The 13,959-nt window shown below is 40.8% G+C and overlaps 1 protein-coding gene across 2 annotated transcripts in view; it reads right to left on the bottom strand.

Annotated features, from left to right (window-relative positions):
* TEK (TEK receptor tyrosine kinase) overlaps positions 1-8,211 on the bottom strand; it is a 40,558-nt gene extending 32,347 nt beyond the window's left edge. For both annotated transcript variants that reach the window (XM_061468783.1, XM_061468782.1), the window contains exon 1: positions 7,803-8,211. In XM_061468783.1, the coding sequence (XP_061324767.1) occupies positions 7,803-7,854 (52 nt within the window). In that variant the 5' untranslated portion in view covers positions 7,855-8,211. The remainder of the gene's footprint in view (positions 1-7,802) is intronic.
* Positions 8,212-13,959: the final 5,748 nt, after the last annotated feature.

The following is a 13,959-nucleotide window of genomic DNA, read 5'->3' on the forward strand; positions in this document are numbered from 1 at the left end:
AATGCGTGTAGCAGGAGGGAAATACAGCTCTCCTATAATCAACAATTTGCAAATAACAGGCATTTCCCTTTACTTTTGAAATTCAGAGTAAGGAGAAAGGAAACAGTAACATTTTTTCCAGCTGAAGCAGGAAGAATACTTGATTTCTTTTATTCACCACATCTATTTTCCTGCTTTGAATACAAGTATGTTTTGTATTTACACAGAGACACCTAATATTTAGTGCCACTCAGCTTCCAAATGTTCCTCAGATTGGAAGGAAGGGGTATAGTCTTAGATAAGGGAGGTCAAAAGGTCTTAGTGCTGACTGCAGTCTTTGCGTGAGTCCCTCTAGTGCTTGGGGCCAAGGGAGGAGGTCCTCCTCTGCTGTCAATGCCAGCAGCCACCCTGGGGACCTAAGTATCTTGACAGCACACTGATGCTCACCACACCCAGCCAGCCTGCCACAGCTACCACTCTCTAATGTGCCAGCCCAGATAACCTGCGGTTACATAATGGAGGAATGAAGCCTTCTGGAAAGGGCGCAAGAGCCACTGCAGTTGTGTGTTGCATAAAGGTGCAGGTCGGAGAAGTCAGTTCATCCCGCTGCACGTGCAAAAACCAATCCTTCAAACAAAGTTACAGAAGTAAGTGATAGAAACGGGGCCACACTCACACATTCATTTTGTAGGGCATTTATCTCAATGTTTTTACTTTTATATGAGGAGCATTTGTGCTCTCCCTATGGGTCTGATGCATCACCTGAAGGCAGGTGTAATTCAACAGACACCAACATTGAAAGCAGAGGGCTTCGGTTTCTTTCAGCAAGGATCACATGCCAAGTACTGCAAGATCCTAATTTCTGCAGAATTCTGTGAAACTTGGAATCAAATCTGGATACAAACTCCATGACTTGATGTGTTGATCTGTGTTGAGGTGAGGCAGGGTACTGCAGATCAGGACTGTGCCTAGCACCCACAGGGCACAGAGCTGCACCTGTCTTTCCAGTACAGGGGTATGGGCCCAAGTTGCTGGGGTCCTACAGAGGATGGCTGCTCTTCCAAGGCTCAAGTTTCTTTTCTCTATCATTTCTCTGTTCTCTAACTCCAACACAGATTGAAAGGTGAAAAGAATACTTTCCCACCCCCTGCATCTCAACATTTTAATACACTAAGAAAAAGTAGTGGAACTGTGAGTTTTGAGGACTAACTTTCATGTTGCCTTTGATCCCCATGCAAGACCCCTATGCAAGAAATAGCAAAGTAGATTCAGGGCATTTGCTGAAAGCTTTTCTGTTTCTTTGTATTAATCAAATTGTGTAATCAAAGTGTAGAACAATCACAGCTCAGGCATATTGCTTATTTACTCTTGTGCTTATTCCAGATGAATCAAATTCTAGCCCCTGGTGGATGGATAGTGTTCTGATTGATTGTCTAAATATATGTGGGGTTTTGTCATATTAAGCACTGCAGAGTAACCTAGACACCTTCATCAAGCAGATGGAGCGCAGGTGAAGTTTCGTGTCTTCTAGAGAAACACTACAAGGCCTTTATTTGTCTAAAAGGTAGTAATACCTATGCATAAGTATGGAATTGTGTGCCAGGCATAATTTGACAGCTAAGGTTTCACAGCTGGAATATAGTGCAAGCAGAAATTACAATATATACAAGTGAAATCTTTGCAGTAAGGACAGCTGTGCTTTAGGTGTATTTTGGGGGAAAAAAAAATGAAAAAAGCACTCTAGCAGCACATTGATTAGAAGGCAACTCACTTGTTTAACCCAGAATCTAGCAGGACTGCCAGTTTAAATCAGTCTAGGCCTCTGAGGTGATAGAAGTGCTTTCTTTGACTGCACTGAGAGCTGCTACCCTCAGACTGGGGGGGGGGGAACCCAGAAAAGTGTAAAATATACGTATGCTTAGGGATTCCTACAGCATCTCTTCCTGGTAATGCAACTTAAAATAACCCAACTAGCCTTGCTAAAGAGGAATTTACTTAGTCTAGCAAAATTTAGGCAAATCCTACCCTTGATGTTAATGAAGACTTTAAGTATGTAAGGACCAAATAAGGACAACAGGATTTAGCTCTCTGAGCAAAGCACAAAAATACAGACAGGAAACTCCCTTTCCCTGTACCCGTGATAGTTCTCTGTGCTTCCTTGAAAAACTCCTTTGACTCCTGCCCTGGTCCTTGAAGAACTGACCTTATCAGGAAGGCAATTTGCTCTGCGTGCAAGCAGATTCTGAGAAGACAGAGCACTTGAAAACACTAATGTTAGAAATGGGAAATAACATGCACAGAGGATTCATTGCCCAGTATTTACTCATTGTGGTGCAGTGTTTTGGGCTCTTCCACCACAGGGAAAATGTCACCCACTAAATCGGTAAGTTTAAATAACAGCACACCCATATAACCCAGACAGCAAAATGAATGCAGGGAGACATTTGCTGTTTCTCTCCACTCATCCTTAACCACAGGGTTGTGCTCTCCCTTGTTAGGTTATACCTGGATGTATTTTTCAGAACTTCTCTAGTACACATACTCCTGGGGAAATTGTGCTGAGCAGAGAATTAGTGTGTATCACACTGTCGTTGTAGCCCCTCAGTGGTCTCATTCCCTATCAAAATGCCGCTCATACGGGCACAGGGTCATCATGTTTTCTGTGCTGTGCTGCACCAGGAAAACTCAGTGAGGACCATCTGGAAGAAATGGCTCTCAGGAATTCCCTGGAACACATCCCAGACATAGGTCTGATCAAAGAGCAAGAAAGTCTCTGATAGAGTTTAAAACATCACTTCACTATATCAGAACTCTACAGTACTCTCACTTCACCACTGATTTTGCCAAGTAGAGTAATGGGAGTTGTTTCTGGTGCTAAGCACAGTTTGTGACTAATGAGGCTCAGGGCCCTGACTAGTGGCAGCCTGAAAATAACACAAAAGAAAATCATCAGCACAGTCAGAAGTGCAGATGGAACTGCACTGTCAAGAAGGACCTGTTGTAGTCCAAAGGGGAAATTAACCAAGCCGCTTCATAGGACAGGCTGACACAATGTAAAAAGTAAATAAATACCAGGCAACAAAATACCAGTCTTGAAGTAAAAAGTTTATATATATAGTACCCTTGAATACAGAAATTTCATTTATGAACCATTTCAAAACCCTTCCAGAACATAATAAATTCCTATTATCTTCATACCCTGAAAGTGTTTGCCTTTCCTAGAGCTGAATTACAAAATTAATTTTGATGGATTTTTTTACTTCTCTGTGATACGACCCTGGTTTAACATTATTAGTGCCTGTTCTTAGTTTGGGTGCTAGTTGAAGAGCAATTATCAAACCTGTACCTTAAAAAAATAATCAGCATTTTTAATGCTTAACAGGTCTCAAGTTTCCCCACATGTATCCTCTGAAACCACAGTGGAACAGCATCCTAAGTATGATCTTGCCACTAGCACAGTATTGATGCTGTCTTCGGAGGATAGGTCTTTGTCACAGTTTCTCAAAGATTTTCATCCGCCTAGTCCCAGACAGGTCTTGCATCACAGTGGGAGCTGACCGTGGAACTATACATATGTCACACAAGTGGAAGGCGAATCCATTTTTGCTTCATTTCTTCTATGCCTATCCAACACTCCACACATCACAATGACTTCTTGCTTTTCCATGGCAAGACAAACAGGAGTTTCGTGTTTGAAAGATGGGTCTGGGCCATGCAGGCTCAAATCTATGTGACCAATACAGATCAGGTTTCTAACACAGGTAATTCTTTTTGTGAAGGACCAATTACACATCTCTCTTGTCCTAAAGCAAGCTGCTAGCTGCAGTCAGTCCTGACTTCTATGCCCCCCCCCCCCCTTGTCCACCTAACGCTTTACAGATGAAATTCTTGTGTCAGTCTATTGCAAAATGTTACTTTAATTTTTACATTAAATGAAATTAAAAAAAAAATCCATCCAACCATCTTAATTATGACTAAATAATCCCAAAATCTAAAATACACAGTGTGTATATATATAAGAAATCTGTATCTAAAACAATAACACATTAACACTTGTGAATGTAGCGTAATTCCATTTCACTCTTTTAGATTTTATTCCTCAGAGTCTGATGCAATGCCTTTTCACTCCTGATTACTCCCCACTGCTGAAATGGCCTTTGGGAACACAGGCTTCCTAATAGCTACTCTACCTCTCGCTGGGTCTGAACCAGGCATATACCGAAAGCAAACTGCAAAGATGAGAAATAGAAGGGCAAACCAGAGAGAATCATCCCACTTTTGTAATTCTACTTAGGGTCAGTGCATAGAGCTGCCTGCTGTTGTTTTTGCCTTCTAGCTGCAGAGTCAAGGAGCAATGAGTTAATTCACAGCTGGAACTTGTTTCTTTGCAAACATATAGGCAGCAAGGTAACTAAACCAGAACAGCTCTCTTTCTCCCATAAGACAGATTTGTAAATCATGATTGTCCTAACAGAACTGTGCAGACACACTAACATTCAGCAGGTCAGAGATTCAACCAGTGATCCCTGTGGCAGGACAATCTTTCCTGGATTATACAAAGGCTACATCTCAAGAAGAGTCTAAATTACGTGTAAATTTCAGACTCATGAAAAAGGCTCCAGGATACTCTTCCCTCTTGGCAAATAACCTAAGTGTGGCAGGCAGATGGGATTGCTTTGTCTCACAAATCAAATGCACTTCAGGAACAAGAAATTAAATCTATGATTTGATCTGACAGCAGCATGTTTGAAGATACTCACACAGGCCTAGTCCTTTAATTATCGGAAGAATAATATCCTAACATGAGTGCCTGCTCATGGTCAAAGGTGTGTCTTAACCAGAGTTTATATAGGTTTTCTTTAGGTTAGGTTAAATTTGTCAAGAGAAAAACAGGTCTTGAAACTATCATTAGAATTTTTCCAGTCTAATTAAAAATCATGACTTCTTGTAAATTTGAAGAGCCTACAGCATCATAACAGTGCTTCTGTGCACAGTAATGTATGTTAAAAGTTGCTTAAATTTATAAATATGTAAATGTGTCATGTAATAATAATAATATATACGATTTATCAGGGTTTTTTTCATATTGATCCCAAAGAAAACACAGCCATCAATGAGGATGTTAGAAAGCTACCACTGAATGCCACTCCATTGTTATCTCCACTGTTACCCTTTCTTAACAGAAAAGGTTAATAAACCTTTTGAGTCTTTACCATAGATGGGTCCACACACACACAAAAAGAAATCCAGTATTTTTAGATTTAAGATTATTGGTAGAACAAAGCTTAGGCACAGAAGATTCCATCTGTCTTGCAGAAGAGAGGCACTAGACAACGTATTTATTTCCTCCCAGAAATAGTCAAAGAAATGGGCTTGAAACTGGTTTTAATTGTTGCTGGTTTCTACAGTCTCTTACTGATGGAGGCCATCTTGCTAAAATAAGGCTTACACACGAACATTTTTGAGAGTTAGCCAACTGTGAGAATCTGAAAGCAAATTATCAGACCATTTGAGGATGTTAAAAGGGAAAAGGCGACATCTGACACTCATTCCTTGCTTTTTCCTCTGCCTTCCAAGGGAATAGGTGAGTCTGCAGCTCTCTTTGGTCAGAACCTAACTAACTTAACTAGATTGTACCTAGTCACAACCTTGGAGTTTGAATCCATACTTCAGGATGGATTCCAGGATCATTTTGATTCTACAAAATGCTCACTGCAGTAAAATGAACCAAAATAAAAATGTGTGGTGATGCTCAGTCTAGTTTCACGAATGCCGGTAGGATAAAATTCAACCCTTTGTCAGTTTAACTGAACATTTGCTATGTCAAGCAGTTCAAAAGTAAGCATTTGTATGTATTTTGAATGTTACTTTCCAAATCAGATCTTTAGCTGCAAATGGAGCACTTTTATTAGAACAACAACAAGAAAAGACATTAAATCAATGGCCGTTTCTCGTAACAGGAGCCAAGACAACAGTCTTTGCTTTGGAAAAGGGTGGAGTGGATTTTGTGCCTACCCAGCAACACACCCATGAAGAAGCCCATGATCACTGGGGACAAGGTTAAGCCAGTCCACTGTCTGCGTTGAGTGTAAAGCCTCCCCTGCTCAGGGAATGTCATTCCTGCTTTCCTGAACTCCGCCTGCAGTATCTAAAGGAAAGCGGGATTGCATTGTCTTCCACTGCTTGCCCCAGGAAACATGATATCATTCTCAAACAAAAGCGGGAAAGCTGACAGATCTATTGAGATGGGTGTGACTACAGCACACACCTCGCTGCTCAGCCCCTGTGGAAAAGGCACTGACGGGCAGCTCTTCAGTACCGAGCTGTCTGCACTGCCCATGTTTACAGCTAATCTCTGCAGACAATTTTTGTTCTTCCCCTACTTCTGACTCAACAAATGTCGCTTGCCTGCTGTATCAGGTGTATGTTTTGATGTAGAGAAACAGCAGAGACAAGGAAAAAGAGCTGGGATAACTGGACTCCTTTTCTTCTCTTTCATGCTGCTTGCAGCACCAGGTTGTCTCCTTCAAGTGAAAAGCTGAAGTGATCTGAAGGCTAAATAGGCTGAAACAATGTGCATAATTAAAGCCACAAAAGAGGATTTGGTAAACAATATGCAGACTATTACACCAAAGGCTAGATAAGAATACTACCAAACGTATACTCAACAGATTTTAAACATATATTTTTCCCTGTGTTAATCTCTAGGTGCCAAAAGTAAAATTGCAAACTCATTTGTTCATAATTTCTCTTAGGTATTTGCATGCTGCTAATCCAGAAGATTTGTGAATTTTCAAGCTAGTTACACAGCAGTGAAGACTTCTGCTTTTTCTTGCTACTTTCTGGTTTTCCTTGCAGGACAACCTGCAGTTTTATAGCATATTACCTTTTTGCGGGACTGGAAGAACATATACATGCCTCAATGAAATGGTTAGGAATGAGTTAAGCCTAAGGTTATTGTGTAAACTGTATTTCTGTTTTACCGATTTTGCTTAGTATATTACCCAGAACAAACTGGCCAAAAAAAGCAAAACATGGACGGTGAAACAACACTCAAATGCTGAACAATTAGGAATCTGATGGCAAGAGAACAGGCTTCCTCAGGGCTCTGCTAGTGATACCTTCAGCAAACCATCTCTAACATTAATTCTCTGAATACTATAAAATAAGTTTCCATTAGTTAGTCTTACTGTGTACCATTTCTCCAGATGTCTTATGACTAAATTCTGACTTGCTGAACTAATGACATTTGCTGATAATATTGAACCACTCCTTAGCTGTATTTGAAGTGTTATTAACTGATCTTCTATAAGGTGCCCTTTTTGTCCACTTTCACATAGATTTCAGTTCTGGAATCTTGTCTGTCTAAAACCTTGTCTAAAATCAGATACTGGAATGCCAAGAAATGTCACATTTCCCACCACACAGCCATTTCATAAAATCAGACACAGAGCAGATATTGTTGGGGAATGACACCAATGGTTTCAAAGTTGTGAGCTTTGTGAAGAAGTTAATACCATTAGACAGAAGAGAAACCCTGTTGTAGTCTCTGTCTGTGTCCACAAACTATTTCTACAACTAAAAAGAGGTAGGAGCAGATTCTACATGTGGCTAAACCCTCCCCAGCAGCTTGGACACAGTCCTGCCCCCACTTGCTTTAAGAGGGCTGCAGAGAGGTAAGTGGACTCACTGAAACAAATGTTAGTACTCATCTATAAAGGTAAGTGCTGAAGTAAGGAGTAGGGAGTCATGCACTTTGTCTGCACATTGCATGAGAAGAAAGGCATGACAGTTCCACCACAGATACTAAAGCAAAGGCTTACCTGAAATCATCAGGCTGAATCCATAGAGAACTAGATGTGCTAAAGCATCCATGCTTTCCAAAATATATCCATCCAGTTCTTACAGTCGCTCATGGAGTATCCTTTTCTCAGGGCAGACGTTTACCGGTTACTCTTCTCCATTGTGGTACGCTGTTTACAAGTCACAGACAAGAAATCATAGCACTGGCGCAGGCTGGAACAGTCTCATTGCTGTCTGAGTACAGGGAGTTTAAGTTCCTTTTTCCTGTTTCCTTTGTAGATTAGGATGGGAAAGGCAGGATCTTAGAGGTATTTTGTATCAGCACGACTGCAGGGCAGTGTAAATCCAGTTCATCCAGCAATACATCAAAACGGTTATCTGGAGCTGCTGGAGAAGCAGGGGACTGCTGTTGGTCACAATCAGCAAAATAGGAACAATGATGGCATTCTCCAGTAGGCGGGAGAGTGCTAATAAAAGCTCCTCCACCTAGGTACAGTAGGGGGAAAGTGTCATCCCCTCCTCATAGCACAGATCTGTTAATTTCTCATGGTGCTATCATATTTTCCCTGATTTATTAAACCCATGTGTAAGCTGCTGGCTGCAACGCATCTCAGCATACAGTAATGAAAATATGAAGTAAACAGTAACAAACCAACCAGATGAATCCAGTATAGCTCAAAGCCAGCCACAATCCAGCAAACTACTCCATTAGTTCATGTTCTTCAATGGAAACGATTCTGCTCTATGTTTGACAATTGGAAACAGACTGAAAACTTGTTGCAATAATAAATCATACCCAAGTTAGAGTTATTATGACTTCAGTGGGATCAAAATGTCCACATTGCTTAGCAGGGGTCTCAAAACTCAGAAGCTAAAACAAAACATAAGGGGAAAATACAAAGAAAACCACCAAAGAAAAAAAATAAAAGAAAAAAATTAAAAAAAAAAAGGGAAAGAAAAAAAAAGGGAAAGAAAAAAAAATGGAAAGGCAGCACTCCACTATTCAAACAGCATTGCAAATAAAGGGCAATCCTATTTACCCGTTGGCTAAATATAACACATGACAATGTGACAATGTAGCATTTGAAAGTCCTGTAGTTCTGCCAAGATGCTAACACCCAGAGTGACTTTTACAGAAGTATAGAAAAGTGACTGTTCAGCATCATTTTGGAAATAGGGTGTGGGTTGACCATACTTTGATTTATTTCCTTAGCAAAACAAAACTGAAAGCCAAACCACCTAGGAACTTAAACTGAAAATACCCTCTCAGTGCAAAAACACAATGTGTTGTCAAAACATTACTAAAATTTCACTTTGAGGCTTACAGAAGGCAGAATATAAAATATTTACTTGATCTGGTTCCAGACCAAAATACACACAGAATCATAGAATACTTAGGTTTGGAAAGGACCTTAAGATCATCTAGTTCCAGCCCCCCTGCCATGGGCAGGGACGCCTCACACTAAACCATGTCACTCAAGTCTCTGTCCAACCTGGACTTTTCTCCGTCTTCGATTTTGTGAACATTTTCTTCTGCTCTTAGGCATGGAAAGGCAGTGATTAACCACACTCCAGTTGCACTTTAGCAGAATACTTACTGTATTACACTAAGTACTATCATAATTCCTACCTAATGGATAACTTTGTTCTGTTGCTCATTTAACCTATTTCTAACGACCTATTTTTAATTTTCTTTTCAATATCTTTTGATTTGCTGGAGGCAGGGGCTTAAGCAATTTCAGTCAAGGCTGTGGTTCTCCAGATTGTTACTGTGAGCTTAGGAAGGTTTATAAACTTTTCACTTAAATCTCACTCCCCAGGGCATAAACCGGTCATCATCATATCTCTATTCTTAATGCACCTAAATGCAAAGCAATGCTTACGGACTGCTGCTCTGATACCGATTTTGCAGTATGCATAATTGGCCAGGTCAGTTATTCATTATTTTTGAAGAATCATCTTGTCATCTGCCATGACAAGATAGCTATCTCCAGAATGAGAGCAAACAGCCTGAATATGCAATACTCCACAAACACAAGAAGGCTGCAAACACTTGCTGAAGCTAGAGAATAGGAAACATACTTACCCAGGTCAGAATTTAGGTAGGATACCAGCCTCAGGAGGCTCATGTATTTGTTTTGTGTTTCATTATATGATTTCACGTTGAAGAAACATATAATAGCATCTGTGATTTAGCAAACATTTAAGTACTTGTTTATGTGTAATAAGTGGGTAAGCTCTGTTTCTATATAGGAAGTTTTTAAGTGCCACAGTTTGATTATTGCTTCCACTGATGTCAAACTTAATCACACAAGCTTTTGCTAGACTGTAGAAATTAAAGGATTTCACTGTTCCAGCGTATTCTTACTCATATTTAAGGGTCTGCCAGCCTTACCTTCCATATTTTCATCATTATAGTTGTGGATGCCACTTCCCTGGCAGTGTTCAAGGCCAGGTTGCACGAGTTTGGATCAGCCTGGTGTAGTAGAAGGTGTCTGTGCCCGTGGCAGGTGGGTTGGAGCTAGATAATCTTTAAAGTCCCTTCCAACCCAAACCATTCTATGATTCTGTGCTATTAGACGATAAGTCTTCCTAAAAGTAGGTCATACCAATTTTCTGTCCTATGAACTAAAACTTTTATGATCTGATCATCCTTCTGATTACTGAACAACACAGAAGTGCAATAAAATTGTCTATCCTTTCTACAAAGCAGCAATGATATCATAACAAGACCCTGTGCATGCGTCCACCTCTTGCTATCTATTCCCCAGTTTATGTTGACAGATCAACAAAAAAGAGGATCCTAAATCTCAGCCTCCATTGACTATGAAAGAGAAAAAGAATTGGAAATGGCCTTCTGGCAAAACCAGGTTGCTGATGAAAGAAACTGAGCTGAAAGAGAGAAAAAATAAAATATGATACCAAGTTATTCTAGCTTTTATTGCTCATGGAGCTAGCAGAGACTCTTGACTACTGGGCTGGCCAATGAACAAGCCTATGGCCCACCCTCATGAGGATATTTGGGCCCCACAGACTACACCCTTTGTCTTTTCCACAGGTACTTGAAGGGCGCAGAAAGGCTGTCCAACCCCTGTGTGATTTCTAAAGTGTTCCCTGCAGAAACATGTTTTTTGTGGGTGGTTAACTGCTGATTAACACATGTCAGCATTCACATCTAATTTAATGCCCATCACAATGGTATGCGTGAGTTTTTAAATTAGTTACAACAAGGAAATAAATCGTCTTTCAACACATAAACACAATCCTAGTGTTAAACATGGCTTTTCATAACTCTGTTTGCTGAAAGCCTAATTTTATGATATGTCAAGTGCCCTGAACTCCTGACACCAGGCTTTCCTCTTTAGATAAGCAGCACGCTTGTCTCAATCCATTCATACATGCTGCAGCACATGGAAATATCTGAGGAGGAAAAAGAAACAATGCCACTCTGCACTTCTTTAATCAGGTAGATGTGTTAGCAGAAAGCACATATCCTCTTGCAGCGTCTGGCTGTATTATGCCTTTTGGAAACAAGCCATTACTTTGGCCTTGACATGATGTTAATGTGTGGTGGAAAAGGAACTTTAGGAATTATTACTCACCACAATCAGGTAATGTGAAGCAGAGGGTCATAAATAAGAGAGTTTAAGCTTCTTTTCTTAAACAGATCCTGTTCTCCCTGTTGTGGTTTAAACCCTAGCCAGACAGCTTGTTCACTCACTCTCAGTGAGTGGTGCCGGGCTGAGAGCAATTGAGCCCTCCCCCCAGGGCTCTCCCCTTCCCCACTCCAGGAGGAATGGGGAGGAGGATCGAAAGAGTGCAACTCCCACGGGTTGAGACAAGAACAGTCCAGCAACCAATGTACAACACAAATCACCACCGCTACCACCACCGACAACAATGATAAGGGAAAATAACAAGGGAAGAGAATACAATACCACCAGCCAAGAAATGAGTCCCACCTGGAAGCCCGTGTCCTTCCGGGTAACTCCCAGTTACCCCGCACCCTGGGCATGACATGCTGTGGTATGGAATACCTCTTTGGCTAGCCTGGGTCAGGTGTCCTGTCTCTGCTTCCTCCCGGCTTCCCCTCCTCCCTGGCAGAGCATGAGCCTCACAAAGTCCTTGGTCAGGGTAAACATCACTTAGCAGCAACCGAAAACATCGGTATCACCAGCACTGTTCCCAGGCTGGAAGTCGAAACACAGCACTGCACCAGCTACCACGAAAGGAGAAACATCACTGCTACTACTGAACCCAGGACACTTCCCTACAGAACAGCCTATGCCACTGAGGCCAGCTGCAGCCCCTAAGCCGTCTGTTTTACCTGGAAGCGAGAGATAGGATCCAGGTGGCCAGGCAGAGTGCAGGTGCAGTGGCTGGTCAAAGTGGTCAGGTGGAGGACCATCCCTACAAGGTGCAGTGGCAGTGTAGAAACTGGGGGTAGATAAAGGTTTCTGTGGTACATAGCTAAAGATAAGTTGTAATAACAGGGAAAGGACAGTATAGAGGAGTGGTTGTGAGAAACTTTAAGGTGAGGTAGAAAAGGTAGTAGAATCTGTTTTTTGTTGTAGCTCATTCTCTTGCATTTGGCACACTGTGGAGGTGCAGTTACTTTTTGCTTTTTCTGCTGCCTCTCCTGCATAAGCATATTCAAAGGGTAAGTCAGGATTGCAAACATAGATATCATCGGGTTTTTTTGCTCAGAGTTTTTGTTTTCTTCTCCTAAAGGAGCTTCTCTTGGATTTTCAGGAGACCATTGCCTGGAAAATGGCTGAGTATTGAGCAGTCAACAGAACAGCCTTAGCCAAAGACAGCTGTTGATTTTCTGTCTTCCTAGCCAGTGAAATAAAAGGGAATTTACTACAGCAGAATTAAACACAGGATGTCATGGAAATCTCAGGTTTCTCTCAACTGGAAAGTTCAGCTGATGAAACAACAGAGGAGTACTTTAGGGCCTCTGTATCAGTAAAGCCATTGTGAAGGGCATCAGGCTGTTTGACTAAAGTCTCTCCTCTGGAAACTTTTAATTTGCGAGTCACTTGCATTTTGCTGAAATAGGCTTTACGTAGATTTTACAAAGGCCTGTTGTCAGCACAACAAAAAAATTATGTTTCCCAATTCATTGTTGACAAAAGAGACTTTTTAAAAAAGTACACGGAGAAAGCAAGCATGGGAAGTGAAGCTATGAGTCAGCAATGGTGATGGCCCCTGATGATGTCAAACACATATATGAAATCACATGAGTAAGAGTGAGCAGTCTAGTTATATCCCACTTAGTTTTTGTTATGAAAACAACAAAACTGCATCCTTGTTGTCATTGCTTTTTGAGCGCATTGTTTTCCTGCTTTTGAGCACATCCACTCTAGTTTTTAAAAGATCTGATAAAAGAGGTGATTCTGACTATGTGCTAAATTGACTCCAAATCAAGCTTTTGTTTCTCTGCCAAGACCAGGTTCAGGACCAGGCTATGGGAGCACAGATGTAACTGATGTTAATTTGCTGCACCAAAGTCAAAAGAAGCCTGGAGATGAGATTTTCCAGCCTGAAGAGGTGTCACTCAGCAGGAGATAAGCAGAGCTCATACAAAAGCTACAGAGCTTATGATTTTTCTCCTCTGCTCTGTTACTGCTTTTCTACTTATTCTTTCTACAATAATATATTTTGAAGGACAAATGAGTCTTTGTATTTATGTTTAACATAAATGCTTAACTGTATATCCAAATATATATTTAACAGTATATTTAACTGTATATCTAAATGTCTTCATGATACTGACATTGAATCACCCCAAATGATGCACCACAGTAAAGATATGACTGCCTGAAGTAGCCTAGCATTAATGAGGTAGATTTCTTATCTGAGCAGTTTGGAGAGAGAAAGACTAATTGTGTAAGCCACTTATTGAACGTGAGGTTTGCAGATTTGACTATTGCTTCCAAGGACCAGGAAATGTGTTGTGTTCATTAGATCTCAGGGTTACTGTTTTCATCCATTCAGGGTTAGTGTTTTCATCCATTTAAGTTAACAAAAATCATTTTTAAAATCCTGTTTACTGGACCAACTATCTGCCACTGAATTAATCTCACACTGTTAATGTGATTCTAATGGTCATTTTTATTTGATGACTGCATCATTTAATTTTATTTAACTACAATCAGCATTCATCAAGTACAA

The sequence above is a fragment of the Pezoporus flaviventris genome, unplaced genomic scaffold (genome assembly GCF_033815535.1).
Source record: "Pezoporus flaviventris isolate CSIRO_AGI_PZ_B2104156 unplaced genomic scaffold, CSIRO_AGI_Pfla_v1 ptg000050l, whole genome shotgun sequence".
NCBI lineage: Eukaryota > Metazoa > Chordata > Aves > Psittaciformes > Psittacidae > Pezoporus > Pezoporus flaviventris.